This window comes from Mastacembelus armatus, chromosome 23 (genome assembly GCF_900324485.2).
Source record: "Mastacembelus armatus chromosome 23, fMasArm1.2, whole genome shotgun sequence".
NCBI classification, from domain to species: domain Eukaryota; kingdom Metazoa; phylum Chordata; class Actinopteri; order Synbranchiformes; family Mastacembelidae; genus Mastacembelus; species Mastacembelus armatus.
In genome coordinates this window covers 4,436,090-4,463,795 of record NC_046655.1, presented here as the reverse complement: position 1 = coordinate 4,463,795, position 27,706 = coordinate 4,436,090, and the positions used below count along the sequence as shown (strand labels likewise).

Here is a 27,706-nt window from a genome sequence, read left to right as displayed (position 1 = left end):
TACGCATGCCAGACAAGCACGCACGCACATACACACAACTAAGTCGGTGTCCTAATTGATGTCAACCGGCTTGACAGACAGTGGCAGCATGCATGCAGGCCTTTGCAGCAACATGCGCCAAGAGCCATCTGTCCTGTAACAGAAAGAGCGGCGTAGATTATGTTGTCCAGAGGGAGGGAGGGAGAGGGAGAGAGGGAGAGAGAGAGAGAGAGAGAGAGAGAGAATTACGCACACCCTGATCCTCTCCACACAGAAACAGAACCAGTGTGGCGCACAGGCAGGCGACAGTCCTCAGAAAGTGGGAAGTTTTCGCCGAAGGATTCTGTCTAAAAATTAATCACCTTCATGTCGACTCTGTTGGATACTAACCCGCCGATGCTATGGTTACCTTTATTACGGTAGGAACTGCTTTATTTAGTGCTTCATGGAGCATTTGTGTCGCTGAAAAACTCTGGTTCTTGGGGAATCTGACACTAAAGGAATGACAGAACAGCCCACGGTACATGTAGTCTACAGACAGTAAAAGATTACAAAAAACCCACAAAGTTGTCCTTCAAGTACATCATATTATCATCAAAAGTGTAAAGAGTGCATTCATCATTTTAAAAAGTTTGGGGAAAACTTAATATGTCACCAAGGACGGGTTGAAATGCTGTAGATGAAATATTTAGTTTTAGAAAACAACGAAGAAGCGCTTTATCTTCGGGGACTTCCTCTAAGCTTCAGCTTTAACCGGTAAAACAAAGTAGATTGTGAGATGCGCCGTTCGCCACCATAAGGCAAACCAGTGCGCACAATACTCGCTTCTCTTACCCGTCCATGTGTGTGCGCGCCCAGGTAGGGCTGGGTCTTTCACAGCTCGACTGTGCAGCGAACATTTGAGAGTCCCGCTGTTTTCAGTTCCACTCGGGAGACTTTTCACTTGGATGTGCGCAGCGTGTTGGAGCGAGCGGAACTGGTTCGATGCGCACAGGACACTGTTCAGATGTGGTTGTGCTTTTGGGTTACCGACGCGAGTTGTGCCTGGGTTCACTCAGTGGGAGTGAAAGCAGATATGTCACAGTTAAATACCAACAGAAAGGCGGACTATGCGTTGATTTCCCTCCCTGTGCGCTCCTTTCTCCGTGTGCATGCGTCTATTTTTGTTTGTGTATGCATGTAGTTCGTGTGCGTTAGAGGTGGAGCGGGTTCTGAGCGCACAGAGGCCCTGTCCAACATCATTTTTTGGAACATGTGAGTGTCGTGGTAATGTTTCTAATATTCCACGAGATATTATGTATAACTGTGAAAGTTTAAATGGAAAAAACTGAAACGTTTTCTACTGGATGAAAGTTAAGTTTTCTGTGCAGAGTCAGGGATTAGTTTTGAGTTCATTTGTGGATACATTTAATATCCAATCACGCAGAGGTACCAAAATCTGAAGGGGGAAGATGGTGATGGGACTGGAGCCCAGTAGTGCAACAAACTATTCATGCTGTGTCCAGCTGATAACGCAACACAACGTGGGTGTAACACTGCGGTTACCAGTGCTGCGGTGCAGTAAGGTACGTGGCCACGAGTATGATACGACGTGGTCCGTGCAACTTTGCGTAATAGCGCGCGTCACTTTCTTCAGTGGCCGCTTTCCTGCTGCTGTGGAGGTCCAGTCCTGCTCATACAGCAGCAGCTGTTGCAGCGGCAGAGTTGACGCAGAGCCTCCACCCCTCACACCCGACGTGCAGACATACAACAGGACAAGAATTCAGGACAGTTGCATGCTGTAACTCCCTTTCTGGGCAGTTGAGTAAAAAACAGGCCTCCCAGGCATCCGACTTTCCTACTACAGCTGTGGGTTGTAGAAGTTTACTATGGAGAGCTTTGCTTTTCATTCTGTATTCCAAACTGTTTTGTGTCTTCCCGAGTCTCCTGATCTTCTTTCTAATAGTACCTGTTTCAAATACCCCTCAATTTATTATCTATATTGCAGGACTTGTCTAGCAACACATTGACATAAAAGAAACAGAATCAATCTTAGCTTGAAGATTTAATAAGGAGTTTGAACCCGAAGTTGCTGGTTAAAATCTATAGAGAAAGTGAAACTGTGTTGTCAAACAGTTATATTAAATGTTACACATCATATTTCTTAAGTAATTGAAAGACATCAGAGTTTTTACTCAGGCAAACAGCTGCCTCGATTTTTGTGGGAAATTCTAGGAAAGTATGCTCGGTTGACTTTCCTTGGCCAATTAGACATTAACATAAACAGAAGAAATGTTGGGAGGTAACTTTTCCTCTTGTTGTTCAACTTCATTGATGATTTTCATTAGATCGGCACATCAGCCAGACCCTTAGAGGAAAAGAGAGCCCGGGTGGATCACAGATGTTTCATTAACTTTAGTTCACATCACCTCCAGGGGGACTCGTCATGACGTTCTGGCATCCCTGAACCTTCCTCTCCAGGAAATGTCTCCACTCAGCACGTGACGTGTCACGTGAATGCAATTCAATTTACCATTAACATTTCCACATCTACTGAAATTTTATTATTTAATCTGCCCCAAAACATCATATCATCAAATACAAAATGTAGGTTTCTTTCAATGTTACAGATTTACTCACTAAACAATGACACCAGATTGGATTGGGCAAAGTGGTGAACTATCCCGGGGGTCCAGATGTAGGGGTTCCACATGTAATGCATGTTTACTGAATGTCGGCTGGTTGTGGTAAAGACACAAATGTGGGATTTACATTGAGTCTAAACAAGAGAAAACAAGGCTCCAAGGTTGAGGGCCCTTGACATCTCAGAGAAAAGATAGTTTGAAAATGTTTACGTTAAAAAATACAGTTGTTGGAATAGGATGTCATCTTATATAGCTAACTATTTGAGTTTCTATTGTGCTCATTGATACAGATTCCTAAATAAAGCTGCACATACTAGTTTCAGTGGACGTAAAGGGAGCTAGCCCCAGGTCGCAGGTTCACCTGGCAATGCCAAAAGGTGGCAGCTAGTAGTTAGAACTCACAAGTAGTGACAAGATATGCAAAGTTTCAGATGCCCTGAGTTGCAGCTTGTTGACCGGACCACCTTTGGCCTGGTTGTTGTTGAGTACATCACCCCAAAAAAAAAAAAAAAAAAAATCCTGTCAGTTCTGTCACAGCTGTTTCACACAGTGGGACTTCTTTACATTTTGACATGTCAGTCATGTTGGTTAGGCATGTCAGTAGTCAAGATTTGATCTAAATGCAGAGCACATTTTAAGACTGTTAATCTTAGGAGGCAAAGGGTGTCACTACTTATCCAGCTGGGTGCAGAAGACACAAAAAGATGAGGTAATAAAAGCACACCAGTCAGATCTCAAAGGTACAATAACCATATGGAAAAACACCATGGGGGTATTTGAATTTGAAGGTTACAGTCTACTCGTCACTCGACACACATCAGATGGTTTGGGATGGGAATATACTGACAAACCGACAGATATGAAGTCTGGGGTTTCATACACGACAGAGAAATTTTAGTGAGCTTCTGATGGATTAAAACAAACTAGCATTGTTGTTGAATATCATGCAGAAGTGATGTCACTATAGTAACTATTTTCTGGCTTATGTTAACATCCATGTTCGTACTGGCGGTTCCTACTTGGGTCTGTTCCTCCATGGATTAGTTCCTAGAACTCTGTGCCTAGAACTGCTTAGTCCAAAAGTGACTTTACTATAACATTTAGCCAGCTGAAGCTATTTTATTACCTATATCTGTCCCATGATAAATGTTTTTGGTGAGAAGACTTTTAGACGCATATCACCCTCAAAACCCCTCATCATTCTACATCTCCACAAGCACCTAATGATGAAAATGCTAAAGTGTTGTCACTGTAATTAAAGTCAAGTGGGGCTCAAGTACATTTCTAATACACTGTATCTGTAAAATGATTGGGGTCAAGCACCTAAAGTGTTTGTATGCCTTTGCAGCTGGTCTCTACACAAGCCAGGTTTCCTGGGTACTGTAGTCCATTAAATCTGCATTAAAGAGACAACACATGCTTTGGAGTTTAAACTCAAATACCCAGATATCCTGACGAATGTACACTGCAGATTTGGAATGCTTCGTTCCACTGGGACAAGAGAGCAAAAAGTTATTGGTGAGTTCTGCCTGTTTGGGGAGTTTTACAGCCTTTCCCTCACTCTCCTGTGTGGATCAAGCTGTTCCTCTCATCCTATATAGCTACAGTTTCACAGTTTCGCCTGCTCTGAGATGGTTTACACATTTAACAGAGTGTTTATATGCTGCACATTCTTATGGCCAGTTAGAGCAAAACATACTGCAAGGATGTGGATTGGACACAGGCTGCTTTCTCTGTGGAACAAAAACAACACAGTACATGCACATATACGTCTCAGCACATTCGTGTAGGAAATTCATTCATTTAACCTGTAACCTTAACTCTAAAATTCATGTAAATGATCCTAAATCTACCCTAAAACAGAACTTCCTCTGTCTGATTTATTGTCTTTCCCATAATTCCCTGAGACAGAGCAAATGGAGATCATGTGGTTTCAAGGTGAGGCTCAGATTTCCACTAGTTCAAGTCATAAGACAGTTCAGCCCTTTTCTGTCTGTTTTGATCCTTTAATCTGCCTCCCTCACATTGATTTTCTTTATCTTCCTTGCATCCACTGTCTGGATCTTTATGCCCCTCATTTTTCCTCTTGACATCCCTCTCTGACTCCTCCCAGCCTGTTCTTCTTCAGCATCTCTGTTTCCACATAAAAAGACTCAGTGACCCCCCCAATAACATCTCAATCTCCTCGTAGCAGCTCATCACTGACAGAGTATACTGGGACAAATTCCCGTACATACTCTTTCACTTACTTATATGCTTGTTTGGATTTCACTGTGAATTTAATATAGATTATAACCTAGCTATTTATGTGTACCCCTGTCCTGTGTGAACCATGTGTTTGCTGAGACATGGCATGGAGAGGTTGGCTTGGTCACTGATTTCACCACCTTTCACATATTTTTCACAGAAAAACCTGTGTGCTTCCTCCTTCTGTTACTTCTGAACATACTATATTAGAAGGTACAGCAGGAAAATGGAGGATTGCTTTCTTTGCAACCAGCAAAGGTACAGCTCTAGTGTCTCAGAAAGGGTGTCTGAAACTACCTGTTGTGTAATCAGAGCTCAAAAGCTTGGGAGCGGCTATCTTCATTTTCTCCTTAGAGAATAAGATGCCTATAGGTGACATCTGTGTGGACCGATGTGTCGGGTTAGTGGTCCTCTTTGATATTTGAGCTGACAGATGTTCTGAAGGCCTGAGGGTGAAACCTGCTGCTGTGTGTCTTTGCCACACACACACACACACACACACACACACACACACACACACACACAAATCTAATCCCAACTTGTTCCTGCATATGGTTAAACTCTGACCCTAACATGAGACTAATGCTAACTTTAATCTTTACCGAACCCTAAACTTGTCCCTCAAAGACAAGTTGTCACTGGACAACGTCCTCCAATTTGAGTGATGATTCTAGGGTGATTCTACAGAAAAACTTGCAGGATGTTTCTTCACAAATCTCAGTGTATTGTCAGTGTGTAATTTGCATATTGGCACAACGGGCTGAACATTAGCTGTGATGTAAAAAACACTTCTGGTAGATATCTTCCATTCACATTATTTAACATGCTTAAATGGCTTGGTCATTAGATTAAATCTGTCTGGTAACTTCTCACACCACCCCAGCAGTAATTAGAGCCACAATTACCTACTGATTATTAGTGAGCCAGTTATCCAATATGGACACCACTCTTAAGGATTTATGGGCTGCATAAGCCACATATTCCAATGCTTTGCCTGGTGTGGCTGCTGGGGATATTTTTAAAGTATGCTACTTTCACAGTACTGTTTTCTTTTTTCTCTCTCAACTCCTATCTCTCTAACGTCCCTGCACAAGACTGAGTAGTGACTTGATGCTTAATATGGAGACTCTGACTTCTTTTGTACTGGATGTTCAATGCATGAGATGCAGTATGCTGGAACAACCGATAAAGCTGTTAACAGCCTGTAAAGACAAATGAAGACTTTATGTCAAATTCAAATAGCTGCAATCAGAGTATTATAACGAAAAAGAGAAGAACAGCTCTCCCCGGTGCTTTTACATCCATGAGCCATTTATTGCAGTGCAATTCTACTAAACTAAAATGAAAGAATTTTTCCTTGTAAATACAGTACATGACTTTACATGCAGGGAAATAATTGCTGTAAATTAGTGGTACTTTACATCAAACACTGTCAGATGATATTCCAAACTTTACACTACATGGCAGCTGCTGTTTTCAATATGATTTCTCTTTATATTAATTGCCAACATACTTGCAGTGACAAGAAACACAGTCTAGATGTGGCATGCATGCATACATGTCCACTCGTCTATATGTTATTAAAATTGAATGATTAAAAAAAAAAAAAAAAAAAACTTGTCAAACTTGGTAATGTGCAAAATGTGCAATAAATGACTCCCGTGCAATTAAAGTGAAAATGCTCAGCATTGTTTAAATCTTACTGTAGCGCATTTGTGAATTAGCTCTAAACACCAAAGTAGAGTTGATAAAGCCTTGCAGAAATAAAATCTATGTATAAACAAGAACGTCTGATAGGTAATTCAGTGTTAGTTTATAAGCTAAATTTGGTTTATGTCCCTTAAAACATGAGAAAGTTTCCGGAGCACAGTTGTCTTGTCATGATTACAGCTGGGTGGGGAGGGTTTAAAGTCTCTGCTCTGGAGGAAAAGTGAGGCGACCTCAAAAGTGCTTGCATGTCTGTACAAAATCCATCCTATAGTTGGTGAGATCTTTAAATCTAGACCAAACCAGTGGTAGTGGCAGTGACAGTTGATCAACAGCCACAACAACCAGCACATCCATTGGTAGAGTCATGCAAAAGCATGGTTAAAAAAAAAATTGACTTTTTAAAAAAAAAAAATTTTGCGTCTTTGATGGACAGTGCTAGCAAACACGTGAGGGCACATTGAACCAAATTTTGGACAGACTCCTCCTTATATTGGTCAGAATCTAAATGTTTATATGGTAAACAAACTAGTTTGAAACATAAGTAGATGTGGCTTCTTTTGTTATACTTACTCATCTTATTCAGCCTAATATTGCAGTTAATCATCTTGGTGTGACATGATGCACCCTGGCTTGACCAGATAATAAAAGTCAGCCCCTTTGTGTGCATTGATGTGAAAGTGCTGGTTTGGATGGAGAACACTGATGTTCAGTCCTTTCCTCTTTTAAGAAGTGATCGCTGGCTGAAATTCAGGAGAAATGGGTGCCAAAACATTGAGCTGAAGAAGAGGCTCATTTAACATTGTGGGGTTGACAGGAACGCTCCTGCAATGCCAAAATATTCTATTCAAAATATATTACCAATCTCAAGATGTCAGCTATTGCAAAGCCAAAGACACGCTGGTCCTCCTGATTTCCAAACTACAATAAGACCAAATGTACAGACAAAAAGCTAATAACTCATTAATAATCTAGCATGTCATGCTGTCTGCTGTCAGAGACATATGCATCTCACTTGCAGGTCAAAAGTCCTCACCTTCTACCTGGAGAAAACTATTAGATGGAAGTCAAAAACAACATCAATGTGTAATTTGAAATGAACTTGGGGCTGTAATCATAAAGCTTCTGAGAATCCTCTTAGAAAGCTCCTAACTCAGCTAAAAAAAAACTTTTAGCTAGGAGTCTCAACCTCAGACTGGTTTGGGACTAATGTTAGAGCCACTCTGACCGAGGACAAAAACCTCTTCTCTCAGGTCGGAGAGGCTGACCCTGTTGCTAGGCACGATGCATCCTTTTAAAGACTGTGATTGGTTGGCAAAAAAACCCCCCAAAAAACTACACACAAATATACTACCACATAATACAGTATAGGTTTTTATTTTGAAAAATCAGGCCTATTGTTGTATATTTTCCCCTAATCACACATACAGTCTCAATCTATTTCTACGTAATTGGAGAAAAATGACCCTGCTGTTTATAGTCCGCAGTGAAAACAGCTTTAACGTTGATGCTGTGGTTCCTCTTTCTATTCACATATAAACCTTTTCATTTTCTGATGGTGCAGTAATTTGGATGTGTGATCCATCAGTTACGCCAACAACACTGGGGAAGTCCATATATGTCTGAGTCAGGTGTGAATGTCCAGTGGAAATGAAATGAACTGTGACAGATATGAGTTTCCTCAGAGTGCTGTACTAATTGTTGCTGTGATCACTGCTGATGGAGACTGTGACAGACCCAAGTCATCACATTTTCCTGGTTGCCAAATATCTCTGAGTTGTGATGACTTTCAGTTGTGGTGTTGTGGCGTGTTTGCACTGGGTAGGAGGTGAGATGAGATAAACTTCATGAAGCCCTGAGGGGAAATTCAACTAGTGCTGTAGTGAAAGTCATAAGTAGTAAAAGTAGTCAGCAACAGATATGAGCACCATGTCTGGTTAACTCACTGTTATTCAGAGTCTCAAGCACATTTCTTCTCCCTCTTTGTCTTTCTGCCATGTTCTCCTCTGCTAAAGAAACTCCTGAGCCTCTTCAATGTCCTCCCTCCTCCTCCTAACACTTTCCCCCATAGGAGCTCTTAAGGGTTAAGATGCTTCATGAAGAACTTCTTATAATAATAATAATAATAACAATAATAATAATAATAATAAATAATAATAATAAATAATAATAATAAATAATAATAAATAATAATAATAATAATAATAATAATAATAATAATAATAATAATAATGGGCAGCATGGTGGCTGAGTGGTTAGCACTGTTGCCTCACAGCAAGAAGGTCGTGGGTTCGCATCCCGGCCTTTCTGTGTGGAGTTTGCATGTTCTCCTTGTGCTTGTGTGGGTTTTCTCCGGGTACTCCGGTTTCCTCCCACAGTCCAAAAACATGCATGTTAGGTTGATTGGTGACTCTAAAATTGCCCGTAGGAGTGAGTGTGAGTGTGTGTGGTTGTCTGTCTTTGTGTGTCTATATGTGGCCCTGCGACAGACTGGTGACCTGTCCAGGGTGTACCCCTGCCTTCCACCCGAGAGAGAGCTGGGATAGGCTCCACCAGATCCCCGTGACCCTGAGCCAGGAAAAGCGGGTATAGAAGATGGATGGATGGATGGATGGATAATAATAATAATAATACTAATAATGGATCCATCCATCATCTATACCCACTTATTGCTAGTTAGGGTCACAGAGATCTACTAGCATCGATACTTAAAATGAAAGGAAATTGCTGGGAAATGATGTACTTAGTGCACTGATGCTTTTGACAGTTGAGAAATGATGCTGGTCTCTGTTTCAGCCCAAACATGTTGGCCCATAACTCACCGTACAGTAACAGGGTCTCTACAGGTATAAACAAGTTACATTTGAGTAAGCTCTTTTTTCCTCAACTGTTCTTTTAGGAACCCTGAACATCTTGGAATAATGATGATTTTTCAAGCATTAATCTTAATTCATAAATGGTTTTATGGCTGATGGTAACATGATTGCACAGCATGAATTTTTGGAACAGGTAATCCCAACATGTATGTTTGAGCGAGCATACTTTTGATGCTGTACAATGACAGCATTTGTACCAGAACTTTTACACTCACCAAACCCTAACCCACACTCTGTAATGAAACCCCAGTGAGGACCAGTAAAACGTTCTTCCGTTGGACTAAAGCCTCATCTTTGTGTGTAATTCTTGCTAAACATGTCACCAACATTATGGGATTATGCTCAACTGTAAAACACAGTCAGTTGAGAAAATGTCAGTCAACAGATTCTATCATGTCTTTTATACAGCATGTATTTTTAAAATTGTTTTTAACTTTATTGCAAACACATGCACTAAGCATACTCCAAGCATTGTTTCAGACAACTGGGACCAAAACTGTTAGCTATCAGTCTGGCTTTACTAAAAACTTTTGTTCCTTCAACCTTGGGATACACAGGCAGCAAAACAGTCGTTTTAGGATCTCAGTCAGATGACAACTGGTGCCTGGGGGAACAAGTCCCAAACAGCAGCGCAGATTCTATCATGAATAAATTCATCATGACTTTTGTTGCTCAGTAATTGCTGTTGTTGCTGTAGGAAATGCAGTGTATTTCATTTTTTTATGACTCAGGGGAAGGTTGATCATGTGCACCGCATGTGAGACATCATGTTAATCAGTCATTTGATCATTATCAAATCTACCATGGTCTGAGAGCTAATTGATGGTAATTACAGAGGGAGATGAGCAGATTTAATTTTAAGGTCTCGTTTTCTCCCACCTGGCGTGTGCCATGGTTGAAAGGAAACAAATACATTGATATCAACAGCTTGGGGGGATTTTAAGTTCAAAGTTGATGGTATAAATACAGTATAAATACTTGAGCATTTCCAGGTGCGCCTATATGTCTCTTGACTTATGGGTCCTCAGTTTTTCAGATTAACTCACAAAGAGTCCACAGGGCTGAACTGAAGAATTTGGAAGTTTGAAAACAGATTTAAAACTGAAACAATGATGATTCATGCGTTATAAAACAAGAGCTGCCTTAAAATATGCAATTAAACTAAATTTGCAAGCAGCTCCAAGCATCTGCCCCATATCAGAACTACACAATATATCTACACAAACTTCTTAGATCTGAGTAAAAAGTCCTGGAGTCGGCATAAAAATTCGCACTCATACACGTCACACTGGGAACTTAAGATCAAATGGTTCTAAAACGAAAGGGAAAGAAAGAAAGGAAAGGAAAGTCCAACAGTCCAAAGCAAGCAAAACATCACAGCTACTAAGAGTTTCAATTTAAGTCTGCCCTTCAATACTCAGACCTACATAAACCAGGAATCATTTCCAGCGGTGACTTCTAACATGTTTTTATGTTGATCATTGTGATCATTCAGTCCTGTCGCTGATCTCCCCAACTAGATTAATCTTGTAATCAGCTGTAATCAGTCAGAGACAAAAAATGTCTTGTGGTTTAAGTAGCACAGAAACAGAGATTTCCAGAGTCTTGTGGTCTGCATTTACTCTAAAATGCAGATTTTTAGAGGTCTTGCAATTCCCAGGCTGTGGCAAAGTTGCCCACTTTGCCCATTTGTTAATATAGCTCTGGCCACTGGACCACTAATCCAGGAAATACTACCATCACAGACACACACACCCACACTAAAGCAAGGTCAATGCCACTGTTGAGCTCTACAGTCTATTCCTGTGTCTGTGATTCTATTGGGCTTGACACTGGATTAGCTTCCCTGATCTCTGAGGCTGATTTGGGTTGGTTATTCTAACCTGTTACTGCCTGCTCGTTCTCACACAGAACCTGTGCTGTCAGTCCATTTACCACATACTTTGCAGAGTGTGTAGATCGCACAGTTCTCGGCTGTCATCCTACTCCTGTGTTCGGTCTTTCGTTGCTGTCCACTCTCCTCCTGACGTTCCATGTGGAGAGGCCCTACTGAGAAGTTGTGGATTTAAATGTTGTGTGATGTGAAGTCATGTTTACTTAAATGTAACTCCAGAGTGCTTCTAGAGATGTACAGGTTGTTTGGGAGAAAAACAAACAAGTGGAATATCAATTTGAAAAGTGGGAAACTGGGAGAAAGACACCTAATCTCGGCTCAGTGTGTGTAATCGCGGTCAGAGTGGCCCTTGTCAGACGTATAATGGAACCCACATCACAGTAAGAATGGATTCTTTCACTTCACTGTTTGAGCAAACCACAGACAACTAACACTGTGGCCAGTCCTGTTGTGTCTGTCTGGCTTGTTGTGTAAGAAGATGTATAGAGGATGTCTTGTTCTATTGCTTTTACACACAAGGATCTATATGTCAACACCACTACACTGGTTTATCCAAAAGATAAATGGCGGATGTGGCACTGAGAGGCTCTAATCTGTCCTCGAAGTTCCTCAACTTTAGTAAATGCAATACTAGTGCGTGAAATAACTGGTTAAATGTAAAGATACATCTGTCATCCTAAAATACAAAGCAGGATTTAATAAATTTAAATTGCTACATCTCTAAACCTATTTCTGGAGTGGATTATAGTCACTTTTCCTTCTTTAGAGACAGAAAACTGGTTTCATAAAAGCAAATTCCAAACAGTCTATAGAAAGAAAGAGCAGGTGCCCTGTGGTTTTCTGATTGTTGCTGTTTCTCACAAAAACAAATTAAGTGGATCCAGGATGCTCTACAAACCTGTCCAATTTGTTTCCAACCCATTTCTCTCCTCATAAAAAAAGAATACAGTACAATAGAATATTTTATTGTCGTCTTTTTCTTTTTTACACCATGGGCTGGAAAGAAAGGAGTTTTTGATTCCTCCTTATGTCTAGTACATATAACAGGACTGATAAAGTTGACTTTGATATTTGGCTGACATTTTTATGCATTTACATTTATTATAGATGGGTGTTTTACATTCCTGTTGTCTATATTCTGAAAGCATTGGCAAGACTGTATATTGCACAAGAACAAATCATTTATAAAAACATGGCTCCATTGTGCCAGTACTGCTCAAAATGATTGTGTCTTTAAGTTACATCTGTGGGTGAATTAACCTCATCTTCAGGATTTGTGTGTCACTACAGTAACCAGAAATCTAGTCTTGTGTCTTGCCAGGACCTCTAGCAGGCACTCCGACACAATACGGACCTATGACTATTATCATAGCTAAACACTGGCAATAACAGAATATAATGCCAATGATTGATTGAAGGCTTTCCAAGACTAAATTATTCATACTTTGTCTAATTAGATACATGCAGATGGAATAGTAATAGTTGTCCAGACTGTCATGTGTTTAGACTCATCTTTATTTTCATATAGTCAGACTACAAGGTGTATGTTCTCATTTGTCCTTCTCCGTCAGGTGAAGGAATGTGTAGGTATGCAGATATGCTCTGTGTTAGCACTCACACCCATATTAGGCACATACACCTTATTCAAACAAGACGTAGAGCTTAACATGCTTACAAACTCTCCATGCCAGCATGTATCACTACACACATCACTTTCTGTCTCTTAAAACAAACACAATCCCAGACCAAAGCCATTTGCTTTTTCAACCTCACTTGGGAACAAACTAGTTTTCTCAAGGGATAAACACCATGAATGCAGATGACTCACCTGCTTGAGGCGGCAAAACACTCAGTGGGTATTTAATTGTTATGATAGGAATTCTGCCCTTCCCTGCACTTACCTAACACAGCTGGGGTGAAAAGAGCATTAGGTGGGAGGCGAAGGAAGATGAGGAGGATAGGCTTATGCCACCTTATGCCACCTACCATAACAGCCTAAATCCCAATCACAAATTTACTGACTATGCACATAAACTATTATTAATGCAGATCAAATAGACAATTCCAAAGCACAACACACAACTAAAAGCGTCTTGTGTACACTGTGGCAAAAATCTGGCAAAAAGCTCAACCATCATAAAGGCAAAACTAAGAAACGTTTTCTGTCTTTTCTTCAAACTGCATCAGTCCTAATAAGCACATTAGAGAGAATTTGGATTCTTTTAAGCACACAGGTAGATTTGTAAAAACATGATTTAAAAAGGCACTGGACTGTGAAATGAGTGCCTGGCTCCTCTAAAATGAGCTGAAACAAATGGATTAGTATGAATATTGGATTTGATTTTGATTGATATATTTGATTTACATGAATCCACTCTGGTCTTCTATCAGAACCAGAGGAACCTCTACTAAGCCATTTAGCATAGTATAAATTCCAAGCGAATCTGTCCTAAACAACAAATATGACTGGAAAAATGTCTTGAGTGATGCCAAATTTTGATAATTCAGTTGAGATTTTCTCTATTGGCTGGAAACTGAGCTACATTTTTTTTTTCTCCGTGCCACAACATCTGGAGGCAGCTGGACTGTATTAGGGCTCAGACATTGCCGGGTCAAAATCCCTCTGGAGGATTTGCTGGTTTGGCACACTGCTCAGCTAAACCCCATCACTAAGCGCCCTGACTGCATCATCACTCGGGTCTCCATGGTTACTGCAACGCACACCATCCACTCCATGACACAGTTGTGGTTTCCTGAGCTGAAGGGTTTCTGCTTGGAGCCACAAGGAAGAGGTTCTAACAAGTGGATCTGGGTTGTTTATTTCTAGTTATTTTTAGAGAATTGTCTTTGGTGATGATTACTTTAAGAGTGCAGCTAGTAGTGATTCAGGCTTTGACTGACATGACTACTTTATAATATTTCAGAAATATTGGTCAGACACTGTTGGTGGACAACAGTTGGGTCTTTCAGAAGAGTAAAAACTGAACTGCAATCTGTTCTTAAATTTAGAAGTGTTTTTACTATCAGCACTGTCTTTCCCTGTAGGTTCTCCTCTTATTCTTTTCTGCTAATCTGTGGGTTTAATAAATAGATATTAATTTGGTTTTAGCTCCTTGTGAGATCCGGTATGAGATACAATATTATTGGGTTTTGAACTGTTGGTTACATTAAAACATACATATATCTCCCCTAGCTATGAGAAATTCTAATATGCTTTTCACTATTTTTCTACACAAAAGAAAGAAAGACTGAGTTGTTACTATAAGTGTTAGCAGAGCCACTGTGAACATATAAAAAGCTGTGCTTCAATTACAGCACAGTGGGAATTCTGTTGGGTAATCGGATTGCTTTGCTGAAAGTGTCTGCTGTGTGACTGAGTCAGTAGAACAATTAACTGAACTGAACACTTACGACAGACAGCATCCGTCCGAAACTGCACAGCAGCAACATACATGTAAGTTTGTCTGTCTGAGTGTTGGACATGCAGCTCAGGACTTTTGAACTGCTTTATTCCCACCCCTCAGCAAATCTCTAATTTGATTAGAGCAGGTGTCCTTACATTTTTATCCTGGCAGCTAAAACAGGACATTAATCACCTGCCCTTAAACCCAGGGTGAGAGCAATGCGTGTCCCATTTGTTTGTTAGCAAACCATGATAAATACATTTCCTACCTATACAAGATATTTGCTTAATTACTACTACATGTCCAAGAGGATCTGGTTTTTCTGTTTTAACCTCTTTTCATATTTACCATTCTGCCTCATTATTACTTTTTTCTGTTTTGACATTAAGATTATTGTCTTCAGACTAAAATACTGGGTCAAAAGTCTGGAGTTCTTTCTCCTCTTGTCCTCTCTTTAACTTTCTGTAGCATTTGACAGCAGTTGGCTTTCCTTGTTAAGCATTTCTGCCAGTAGATTACCAGGGCTGGTGTCCCAGTTACAATCAGTTCAGAGGTTAGACAGTGATTTGCTGTTCACTGTCATTTTCATCCCAACTTCTTAAAATAGCTTAATCTTCTCTCATTTTTATTTCACTCTGTTTGCCTCAGTGGAATCTGCATTTTTCTTTTCTTCTTCCCACTACATCTGCTAATTTTGTAGGTAAATAACAATATTTGTGATATTTTAACCTAAGCAATACGAAAAAAAAAAAAAAAAGTTTTACAAGTATATAAATACACCAACTGGAAAACAGGTTCTGATTACCAAGCAGAAGTGATGGGGAGTTTGGGTCAAACATGGTCACAGTCACCGCCCCCAACAGGTGAAAGTTATTCAGGTCTCATCAGTAGGCTGGTTATGACACAGGATTTGGGGAAAAACGTCACTAAAGTCCTGCTTTAGTCTGAGTGTGGAAGTGCTGCATGGAGAAGCTGGTTACTTAATTTACTTGCAAACATATTGAAATAAGTCATTCAAGCTACACAGAAACAACACTGGTTGTGCAAAAGGAAATGAACAGTGCTACTGGATACAGTGGGTTTATCAGAGCTCGTGCAGAAAAAGAAGCAGCGTGGTGGCTGTGGACGTGTTTATTAGATTATTGGTAGTTTATGGTGTGAAAACCAAACAACTAGCTCAAAAATGGCATAAAAACGCAAAGTGGGTAACTGTCACTACATTATATGGAGTTTTTATTTAATACTACCACTCATTACCAGGTGTTGATCATCACCGGGTGTTAATCAGAGAGACAGGCCAGTCAGTGTTTGTCTTGCTCTGACATGCTGCTGTTGCTCTGCTGTCAGTAAACAGCACTTCCCTCGTCATGTCATTTCCAATTTAGTGCTCTCCAGTATAGAGTGGAGGTGTGTGTGTGTAATTATCTGTGCCTGTTAGGAAGCACTGTATCACCACCACGCCCTGATGAGCCCATGTTACATCTGCACTTTAATCTCAGTCACGTACACTGGACTAAGGCAGAAACCACATCTCTCGAATGGTACTCAGCATTTTGAGTGAAATTTGTGTTTACATTGCTTTTATTTTTTTGTGTGTGTGTCTTTCTAAATACTTGTTCTTAATATTGAGGTCTTTGTCTGTTCGGATGTGTTATGTTTTAGATCTCTCCATATTCAGAGAAGGATAGAGTGAATTATTCCTAAAATCAGTAGACATTGCATTTGGTATTTTTTTGATGGTGTTTCAAAAAAAAAAATTAAAAAAAATAAAAAAAGAGTTGAGCACATTATTATACTGAAGTAAATGCTGATCCATGATTCATGTTCCTAATACCAGAATCTGTTAGACAGATCATTAATGAAGACATGCAAGACTCTCACACACATTTTTATATGTGCTCCACCGAGCTACAGGGACCAAATCACCAATTCCTGATTGTTGCCCAAACTATTCACACACACACACACACACACACACACACACACACACACACACACACACACACACACACACACACACACACACACACACACACACACACACACACACACACACACACACACACACACACACGTTTCATTTTCTAGCATGTCATGAGCAAATAAAACGTGTGTGAATAAAACTAGCAAATGCCCTTTAACACCAACTTTAAGCACAAGAAAAGATATGATGTTTACTGGAATCAAGAAGCCAATCAGCTTAACCTTAACCGGAGTCCATTTGCACCTAAACTTCAACCACACTTGACTTATAACACCAGAGAATCCTGAACTGTGTCCAGCATCCTTTTACCTCAAGTGACTTCTCTGTAGCTGCTCTACCATAAAGACCTGACTGATGAAGATCTGACCGGAGATCTGTTGAGAAGGGGAAACCATCTCAGCAGATCTCCGGTCTCTCTGTTAGTCTAAAACACATTTACATCCTGCAATTATGGGATATTGAGTGTAAATTGATGGAAAATGACAATATTAAGCATTTAAAATAAAATACAGTGAAGAGCGCAAGTACAGGGCTCCGAAAACCTCCTGAAGCTATTTTATGCACGTCTCAAAAACGCCTCACATCATCTTGAACTCAGACATTTTTAACGCTTCAGTTCAAATGTGAGCTTTCTTGTCAGTTAATTATGTACATCAATCTAAGTGTCAAAATCTCAGGGGGCACTAGACAGCACCTGAGACTGAATGTAGCCAAGTCACACATTTTTGTAAATACATCCTTAGGACAGTTCTTCCATCTATTTTACTGTGTAAACATAGATAAATGCACATGCAGGTTTCTGTGTGCAGCACCTCCAAGCTTCAGCACAGGCTTATACCAGATTAATAGCTTCAGTGAGCATGGAGAGCAGGTGCGATGAGGATCTTGGCAATTTACCCAGATCTGATTTCTAAGGACTAGTAGTACAGTTATTTAGTAACAACAACAAAAAAAAGTTGGATGTATGCACACAGCTGTATAAATGCTAAAACAGGGGAGCAAACAATTATGTTATGGAGCGTTCAGTGATTTGCAACCAGTGGAGGCACTTACACTTACTAGCTTTGGAACAGATATAATCAAACGGTGGAGTATCACCTGGAAATAGTTTTACTGTGCAACTTCACCTCACATATTTCCACCTGGAAAGTAATCCTTTTGTCATAAAGGGCTGATCCTGTGAAAAATATTTTTATTTTTTTTTTGTGGGATGATGAATAACATAATTCATGATGAACACTGGAATAAGGATAATGTAAGAGGGAGGGGGAGGCAGGCTGGTCACTGACCTAATGGCTCTTGAGCGTCCTAGGATGAAATTATGAAGGGAGCAAAGAGATGAAAGGATCATCAAGAACTTGTTAACAAATATTTCTTCACTTAAAGATAAAATCTAATTTTCTCATTGAACATACATACTTGGCCAACAAGGCTTTCTATTTTTTAGAAATTAAGTCCCTTTAGATGCCTTGTCTAATGATTTAGATTTGACCTAAAAAACTTTTGAATAATCACTTTTATAATGCCTGTCTTGTGATGGTGGGTTGGGTGCAGTTTTGTTTGTTTATTTGTAGATTTGCGATTAAAGTTGCTGAAAGATGGCTTGTGAAAGGGGAAAAGATGCAAGTTTTTAAAATCAAACTTGTATTGAAATTTATAAGCAAGAAGTGGGAAAAAAGGATATTGAATTGAAAAAAATGTAGAAAATCGGGCAAAACATCAAAATCCAAAATGTTCTGTGGAAGCACCTTATGTTAAGGGACATCTCATGTTTCACTAGTCAAATGTGTTTATTGTGTAGGAGTAGCAGAAGGAAATGCTTAGTTCACATCAGCTGTAACTTTATACAAGTCTGATACAGCAATAGAAGAATGCACAGTATACACTGTGCCTGATATCAATCATTAGGGTTAAGTAACCATGCATCATGAAAGCTATTTGAATCTAGCATAGCAGTAACATTAAAAAACTATTATATGAGAGTGAATTATCTTTAAACGATTTAGGCTGGAAAAATGCAGTCTGTTTAAAGGTCTGGGCAAGAAAAGAAACAAAGGTGCCTAAAGCCTGCAGAGAAACCTCTGCACAATCTGTTGCATCTCCAGCTCTTCTTAGGACTCCACCTCTGGTTAAGGCTAGAGACATGAGGCTACTCCAGCTGCTACAAGTGAAACACACTCGAATCTCTGACTGAACTGTCACCAAGGTTTTGACAAAGAAGGTGAATTAATGTAATAAAAAAAGACGGTTAATTTCTGGTGCATCAGTTCTGATCCTTTTTTGGAAAAAAAAGAATAGATGAAGACGGTGTTACGAGAGTGCAGTGCTAAATCTGTGCAGGAGTCTTAACACAATACCACAGTCAGTGGTGCACCTCCATTTAAAGGAGACAGGTCACTCATTTGAAGACAGCGATGTACATATTTTGGACAGAGAAGATAGGTGGTTTGAGAGAGGGGTCAGAGAAGGAACAAAGGAACACATCAAATGTCTTCCAGGGAGGACACACTCTGCAGCTAGTTGGTGAATCAGAGGGGTCACATGAGTCCACCATTAGATCCTAATGACCCTCACCTGAGCTCACTGCTATTGTTCACCTAATGAGCCTATTCAGACCAGGTGTGAAGTGAAACCAACTCTGGAGTGTGGGTCTAATAACTCTCACCTGATTGACATAGTTCACCTAATGAGCCTATGGGACTAGGGGTGCAGTGAAACCAACCTGAAGGATAAATATGAGTTTCCATAGCAGCTTTCTCTTAGACTGATGAAGCTACTTGGATGAGTAGGGAAACATTTCGACCTAAAAACTAGAAGTCCAGTTGCCATGACTCAACCTCTAGATAACTTCCCCTGGATGACTGAGAATCTCCACAGACAAGTATCTAGCAAAAGAAGACTTCCATGCTTTCTGTAAACATGTGGAACTATAGCATTGAGAAATGCAGAAACACACCTACTAATCTCCTACTTATGTTTTAGTCACCTTTTACTTCACGCCTTACATCACTCCTAGTTCCCACCCACCTTTAATCTCATCATCTCCTCTTTTGTCATCCCATCAGTGCCTGAGGTGAAGAAGATTATCTAAATGGTTATGACATTTAAATTAGGGAACCTGGTCTTTTTTGTGTAATCTTAGGAGGCTGGAGCTGACACTTTGAACAATGGCCTCATCAAGCCCTGACCTGTCCTCAAAACCTCTGACTTGCGTGCCAGTGACAAGGTACCAATGCAGATAAAACACTTCAGCCTTAGTCATATAACCACTGATGTGCTGTCATAATAATTTAAAAAAGCCTCAGCTTTGCATCCTTGCTCTATCTGCATGATTCTTTACTGTATATTAGGGCCCAAAACTCCAAGAATGAGAGTAAGTTGCTTCACTAGGTGAAGTGCTTGAGTGAGGGTAAGGAGGAATGTGTGTGGATGACAGGTGAACTGACACAGATACAGTTTATGCAAACTATTGGTTGGATGCAGGAAACAAACAGAAATGCCCTGCATAAATCCAGTGTTGTTGCCCATCTATTTAATTATGACATTTGGTCCAGTCATAACTACTACAGCCACTAGAGGGTGTTTTTCTACTGGATGTATACTTGTTATTCATTTGGGAATTCAGACCCATTTCCAGTTTAGAACTGGTTCCAAATTTTCTGATCACTCAGAATTGTACGCCTCCTTGGTCATCAACTCCTCTTATCGATGCCAGCACCACTGGAAATTTGAAACAAGAATGGAGTCATGGCAAAGAGGAGTAAGTCGGACAAAGCCTGGCTTCATTTCATGAATAAATATGACAGCAGTGCTGCTTAATCAAAAATAATCAAAGCACCTGCAACATGTTGAGAAATCTTTTGATGCAAAAAATACATGAATGCTATCGCTTCCCAACCAAACAGCACGTCCCATCCCTAGTACAGACACCTGTTGCTTTGTATTTTCCTATTTAAAATTCTGCTAATGAGTCATTTTAATGCTGTTTAAAATGTGTCTAACAAGTTTCAGTCTTTGGAAGGGAGACATTCAAGACAGCTACAACAAGCTGATTTCTTTGTCGTCAATAAGCATTTCTTTTAATGCGTTTAACCCATCTATAAAGAAAATCTTTCTAGAGTAAACCTGATATGAGCACCCAAAACAGGGTCCTTTTGTGGCAAACTGTGATTTTAAAGGAAACACTAATCATGTTAAATTGTTCTATTTATCATTCAGGCAGATTTTTGGCTGCAGAACTGCCCTGGAAAAATCATCTAAAATAAGTAGTCGGGTGCACTAGCAACAGAAAATACCAGAAACATGTAGCCAATATTCATTTTAAACTAATGGGAGTCACATTGTGTTGGTGCAGGGCCCCAAACCCTGCATTCCAGTTTCACCCAGTTCTGACTATTTTCAGGCCACAGTACCATCTGAATGTCACATGAAAAATATATTTTCCTTGAGCAATTATCCATTTAAGTGTGAAGCCAAGTGCTAAGAGGCACATGGTGAATTTCTTGTAAACATGCTTTCTGCTATGGCAGATCTCTTGTTTGGGGGGGAAAAGTGAATTTAAGAAAAAATGGAAGCTTACAAAAGAGATGCTGGTTGTAACCTCACTCCAAAAACAACACGATAGTTATGAGCAACAACTGGAAATTTTCCTGTCCTAAACATACCAGCACAGAATATCTGATAACCTGTGAGAAATGTGAAGAATCCTCTGACGGTTCCCTGAGGCTTTAAATGTTTGTGCTTGCCCTAACCTGCTGCTTTAGTAATTTACAGTACAAATGCAGTGCATATACTCATGTAGTGTTGATACTCTGTGTAATCTGTATCAAATTCAGCTGGAGTAAAGTTTTAGTGATTACTCCAGCTAAAGACGTCCACTACCTTGTGTGTGTTTAAGACATTCTCTGATCTTTGGCCAATAAGGTGCTTTTAATCCACCAGAATTTGCTCAGCACTCAAGCTTTGAAGCAACATTGTTGTTTACCAGGTTGTAACCCCATCTGTCTGTTTCCACTGACAGCAGGGTTAACAATAAACACACAGGCAGTAAAACGTGGGATGATACTTATATGTGTTGTCCAAACATGTCTAAATGCCAAAGTGCTTATAGCCCTTCATCATAGAGAAGGCAAGAGGTGACCAACAGTACTGTGGTGTACTTGGTCAGAAAAACATTTTCAATACATCTCAAATTCTTTATAGACAAATCCATTCAAAAAGAGATGTTCAAATTCTACATGTGACTAAAATTACAAAGAGAGTGACCTGCAATGGTCTGGTGACCTGTCCAGGGTGTACCCCTGGCTTTCACCCAAAGAGAGCTGGGATAGGCTCCAGCAGATCTCTGTGACCCTAAATAGGAATAAGTGGGTATAGATGATGGATGGATGGGTAAAGATAATGGGTGAATGATGTCTTGACTTTAACAAAAGATGTCAGCACATAAAACCACCCAAATAGCTTTTTGTCTGAGCTTTTCATTGCCAAGCCATGTGGCCCCCAGAGCCACATGCCTCATATAAAAGAGCAAGGAAAAAAAAAACAAGAATTTGGACTTTGACTATTTCCCTGTTTTTCTATTCTGCCATCAGCTAACAGCTTGACAGCTAATGAAACAGCTTCATTATCAGTTCACAGAGATACAGATAATTACACAATAGATTCACCTTGATGCCTTTGAAACATGTGGATTCATAATAACCCAACAATCTGTGGTTGCACATCAATATATTTTATTGCCTATTATCTTTCATGAGCGTTAACATCTGTCAGCCTTCTTCTCTTTTCCTTTATCCCTCTCACTTATACACTAGGACTTTGAATGACCAATCTAACCCTAAAATAAACTAAAAAGTCCTTGTCCTAAAATAACATATTGTAGAAGTGAGGAGAGGTCCTGTGTCCTCAATGGGGAGGGGTTTTTCCTTGTGCTACAGTAATTACAGAAAATACACAATCCTTCACCAATTGAGCCTTGTTAGCTTCCGCAAGCCTGAATGTCAACATTATAAACTACAGTGAGGGTTTTATGGAGGAGGTTATGGCAGCAGGAGAGAAAATGTATTTGTCTGACTAGATGCAGTTTCACAGGTCAGACACTTGATTTACAAAGAGGTTTTTGGATGTATTAATTAAAGCAGAGGGAACAATTCTGAATGAAAGATCGTATTGGCGATAAGTAATGTTATCAAAATGTCCAGGGTTCTGACTTTTTTATTTAAAGACAGGAGAATCTGTTCCTGTCTCCAGCAGTGTACATTTTTGATTTTTGTGAAAATGTCCAATACTCCACTGATAGTTCTCTTTGGGCAGCGCAGTGGCTGAGTGGTTACCACTGTTGCCTCACAGTGAGAAGGGCCCGGAGAACCCATCAGGGGTCTTTCTGTGTGGAGTCTGCATGTTCTCCCTGTGCTTGTGTGGGTTTTCTCCAGGTACTCTGGTTTCCTCCCACAGTCCAAAAACATGTATGTCAGGTTGATTGGTGACTCTAAATTGCCCATAGGAGTGAGTGTGAGTGTGTGAGGTTGTTTGTCTATATGTGGCCCTGTGATGGACTGGGGACCTGTCCAGGGTGGACCCCTGCCTTTCACCCAAAGAGAGCTGGGATAGGCTCCAGCAGATCCCTGGGACCCTGGTTAGGAATAAGGAGGTATAGATGATGGATGGATGGATAGTTCTCTTTAGACAGAAACAGAGAAAACAGAGGATGTGTAACAGGGCTGTAGGTGTATGTGTTTGTGTGTGTGTCTATTCTGAGCCACTGATTGTAAAGTGACATTACTGCTAAACAGACTCCCCTCCCTGCCTCTATCAAACAGCTGCATCACCCAGCCATAAAGACGACTGATGGGAACATCAACCGTCTGTTATGCTGTTACACTACACCTCCTTCTCACTCTGAAAGTCATGGAAACCTTTACTTATCCATGGGAGTCTTACAGGACCTGTGTGTGTGCATGGGACTGCAACAATAACAACTTCCTATCCTTCCAGAAAAAACATCACCTGCTTATCTGCAGGAATGCTATCATTACACTGATGGACACAGAAACATACTGTAGCACTTAAAGTGTATTAACCAGGACCCAAGCAATTTCATGCTGGGACTGGCAATATTCAAAAAAATCTGTTAAAACAAAGACATACTGACATATCCATGTCCTTCAGACTTGTGTTCAAGCAGATAAATATAAGAGAAATATTACACAGTCACTAGGTGCATTAAAATTCAGTTGTCCATATCACAAATCACAGAGGTCCATCTGGTAGTTTTTGAGGGCTTTAAGTAAGAGCTTCACTGCAGAACTGATTAGCAAACTTGGTTGAACTCTGACCTTTTGTGTTCGAGTTTGTCAATCTTTTAAAAAGTTAAATTCATTTTAATTGGAATTAAAATAGTAGCAGGAGTTGGTAGCCAGATTTTGTTACCCCTGGACAGAGAAAGGCAACCGTTTCCCCTTTCCAGTCTTGGCTCAAGTTAAAGCTTCACATTTAGCATATACACATGAACGTGGTGTCAGTCTTCTTCTCAGTCTAATTCTCTGAGCATGTCAAACTCTGCTTGCAAAGGTTGTAAACTTATCCTGACTGATTGTAAAAAGCTGGGAAGGAGAACTACGTAAAACAATAAGACTGTGGCTGCAGCTGGAGGCTGCTGATATGTGGAAAATTACAAATGAGGGTTAGCTAGTCAGCCTTCCTTAAAGTCTGGAAAAAAAAGATCAGAACAGCTTTTCTGAGAAGTAGGAAGTGGGAATTACACTCCGAGGCTGACGTCACCAGCACATCCTGACCCATGCTGAGTGGGAATAAGCATAATGCTGCAACATCAGCTTTTTTGTGTATGCACAGACATGCACAAACATTAGAAACATGCTATCTGACATTTTATCATTTAATGTGATATGAAGATCTGCCACTCATCACCACAGGTGTTTGAAACTCTTCCGAAGGACTCAAATACCAAAACAAAAGGTGGAACCTGTCTAGCCTTGAGCAGATAAGTAGTGTACCTACCTAAACTGTATTAAATGTCACTGTACAACATACTGGAGCTCAGAACCCAGGAAAAAATATATTGCAGTATGTACATACACTGTGCAACAATTTGGATTCGGCCTCAGCTGCAGGCAGAAATACGAGCACCATGGCAGAACAGCTGTGGTGGCATGATCCAGTCTAACTATGGTGTCCATAGTGTCCATTCTGCATGCTTGAAGTGCTTGTGTCAAGTATTTCCATGTATTACTCTAAACAGAACTATGAGTGTTTTATGGCCACATGGTATGTTGGACAGGTAGCAGCATGCCAGTTCCCAACACTAAAACAAACATGTAGATGTCTGTATGTGTGTTTGAGCACTGGAAACTTGTTTAAATCAGGTTTAAGCCAGAAGACACAATAAGAGACTTTCACAACTTAAATCAGGACTAATACTTGTGATTATTCTTCATTAATGAAATTACTGAATTAGTACTGATAAATGGACATTTCTCTGTTTTTGCAGATCTTACAGGTGAATTTAGTGATGTCCATCCTGCTGTATGTGATGGTCCTCGTGTACCTCTATGGTATCCAGGCAACCAACATGGACAGCAGTCGCCAAGGACAACAGCAGCAGCCTAGCCCCGACCCTTTAAACTCTCTCATCATCCAGCTACTTCAGGCTGACCTGACGAGGGGGAAGACTAGGGGGAATCAGAGCCAACAGGGGAAAAGCAAAGACACAAAGCCCCAAGACATGCTGCCTCCTCTCCTTAGTGCAAACCTACGCTTGGAGGACCAGGGTGACGTGGAGCTGTGGGGGACAGGGAGTCGCAGTGACAACATAGTGGACCAGCAGGTGACACTGTTAAACTCAGACTTACTCAGGCAACACAAGCGGTATAATTCACCTCGGGTGCTGCTGAGTGACCGGCCACCACTGCAACCACCGCCGCTGTACCTCGCTGATGATTTTGTGAGCAGTGGAGCAGAGGGTGGCGCAGCAGGGAACAAGACACGAAAGAAGCGCTACGCTGAGCACAAGAGCTATCGGGGAGAATATTCTGTGTGCGACAGTGAGAGCCAGTGGGTGACAGATAAAACCCAAGCCGTGGACACCAGAGGGGACGCTGTGACTGTTCTGGCCAAAATTAAAACCAGTGCCACGCAGGACATCAAGCAGTACTTTTATGAGACACGATGTCGGACCCCCAGGCCCTTCAAGGGTGGCTGCAGAGGTATTGATGACAAGAACTGGAACTCCCAGTGCAAGACAACACAGACATATGTTCGAGCGCTGACGCAGGTTCGCAATTCAGTGGGCTGGAGGTGGATACGCATAGACACATCCTGCGTCTGCGCGTTGTCTAGGAAACGTCACAGGACGTAAAACAAAACAATACGAGCCCTGCTGGGGACTACCCATTTGGAATTCTGCTTCCTGTATAGGATTTTATCTCCGGTTCACAATGCTCCCCACTATACAATTATGTGTTATGGTGGGAGCAACATCCTGCTATAAAGTGATACTTCTACTGAAGAAATATTGGGTCCATTTAAATTATATTTCACATTAATGTGCTGCAAACACACAAGCCGTTGCAGCATTGCTGTTGTGGAACAACTCACTTAAGAGGGGTTGGGGAGGGAGGGAGGGAGAACTGTATATATAAATTATTTAAATTATATGAAATGCATGTAGTTTATACATGTTTATCTATCTATATATGATGTATGAATATATTTGTGTTATTTATTGAAAGAAGTCTTCATCAAAAGGAAAATTATGTTGATAAAAAAAGAAATGAAACAAGCTATGAACTCATTTTGAGACTATGATACAGAACTAGGTTGAGAAGGTGCTTCACAGTAAGACTTTATATGTGCCTTGACCAGTGTGTCTGCAGAGCACAGACAGAACACAGACAGCAGTTTCTCTAAATGTTTTGGGGGTGACACAAAAAAAAAAAAAAAAAAAAAAAAGTGACGGAGCCACAGGAACCCTTCCTGTCCCCTGGACTAAATGTGACACCCAAAGCTTAGAATTACCATTTAACAACACAGATACATCACACAGAATTATACTGGGAGGTACAACACATCTTATGACTAAAACACAGACTTCAGATTTGTGACTTCAGGCATATTTACACTGCTATTATGGTTGGTCGTACTGTTACTGTAAGCTGCCATTAATTCCTTCATTCCTCTGGGAGACAGTTTAGACAACATAAAAACAGAAAACCCTGTTGTGGAATCTGCTGGTGGTTGACAAGAGTCAAGTAAATCAGGTCACCTTGATGCTGTTCGCCATGTTTCACTCAACTGGTATCATGAGCTGTGTTTGTTTCTTCCTGTTAATAAAAACATATATTTCTTAAAGCTGGAAATATTTCATTAGAAAATAACCTTCAAAGAGAAAATACAGTATATGGTGCCAAACATTATAACATCACCACATAATGAATTCCACCTTCAAAATTTGATTTAACTTCACTTATCACTGCTATAATGGAGTACATGGGGTAAAGAATGAGACATCTCTCTCTTCTCCAGTCTTGTTATATAAGGAGAAATAGATCTATTGATAGCATTTTGGGTAATACTTTCAGTACAGCATGCAGTTTACTAGGGTTCTGTTGCATTCATCAGGTACTACAAGAAATTACTGATTACTGCTACTTAGATGGTGGTGCAGGCATTAAACCCCTTCTTCAGAAGAATCCTTAAAATTCAGGAACAATGAGCAATTCTGCAACTGCCTCTTTGGTGTTTAGGGACTCTCAGCATGTCCACAGTTCAGCCAGTGAGAGAAACAGCATTGGTTATCAGGGGTCGGATCAATAGTCATTTAGTCTGCTATCTGATCAGATGTTTCACACTTCAGTTCAACCCCCAGAGGCAGCACAGCGTGATGACAAAGATGGCAATAAATCTGTGTCAAATGAGGTCAGAGATGAAATGATGCAGAGTTGCCAAAAGTGATAAGATAAAAAGTGATGAAAAAC

The 27,706-nt window shown here is 40.4% G+C and overlaps 1 protein-coding gene across 1 annotated transcript; it reads left to right on the top strand.

Moving 5' to 3' along the window:
• The first annotated feature begins 265 nt into the window (after positions 1-265).
• Positions 266-26,326, top strand: ntf3 (neurotrophin 3). Its single transcript, XM_026326832.1, has 2 exons — positions 266-398; positions 25,222-26,326. The coding sequence occupies exons 1-2, from the start codon at positions 381-383 to the stop codon at positions 26,086-26,088; spliced, it is 885 nt and encodes a 294-aa protein (XP_026182617.1). The 5' UTR covers positions 266-380; the 3' UTR covers positions 26,089-26,326.
• The last annotated feature ends 1,380 nt before the right edge of the window (positions 26,327-27,706 follow it).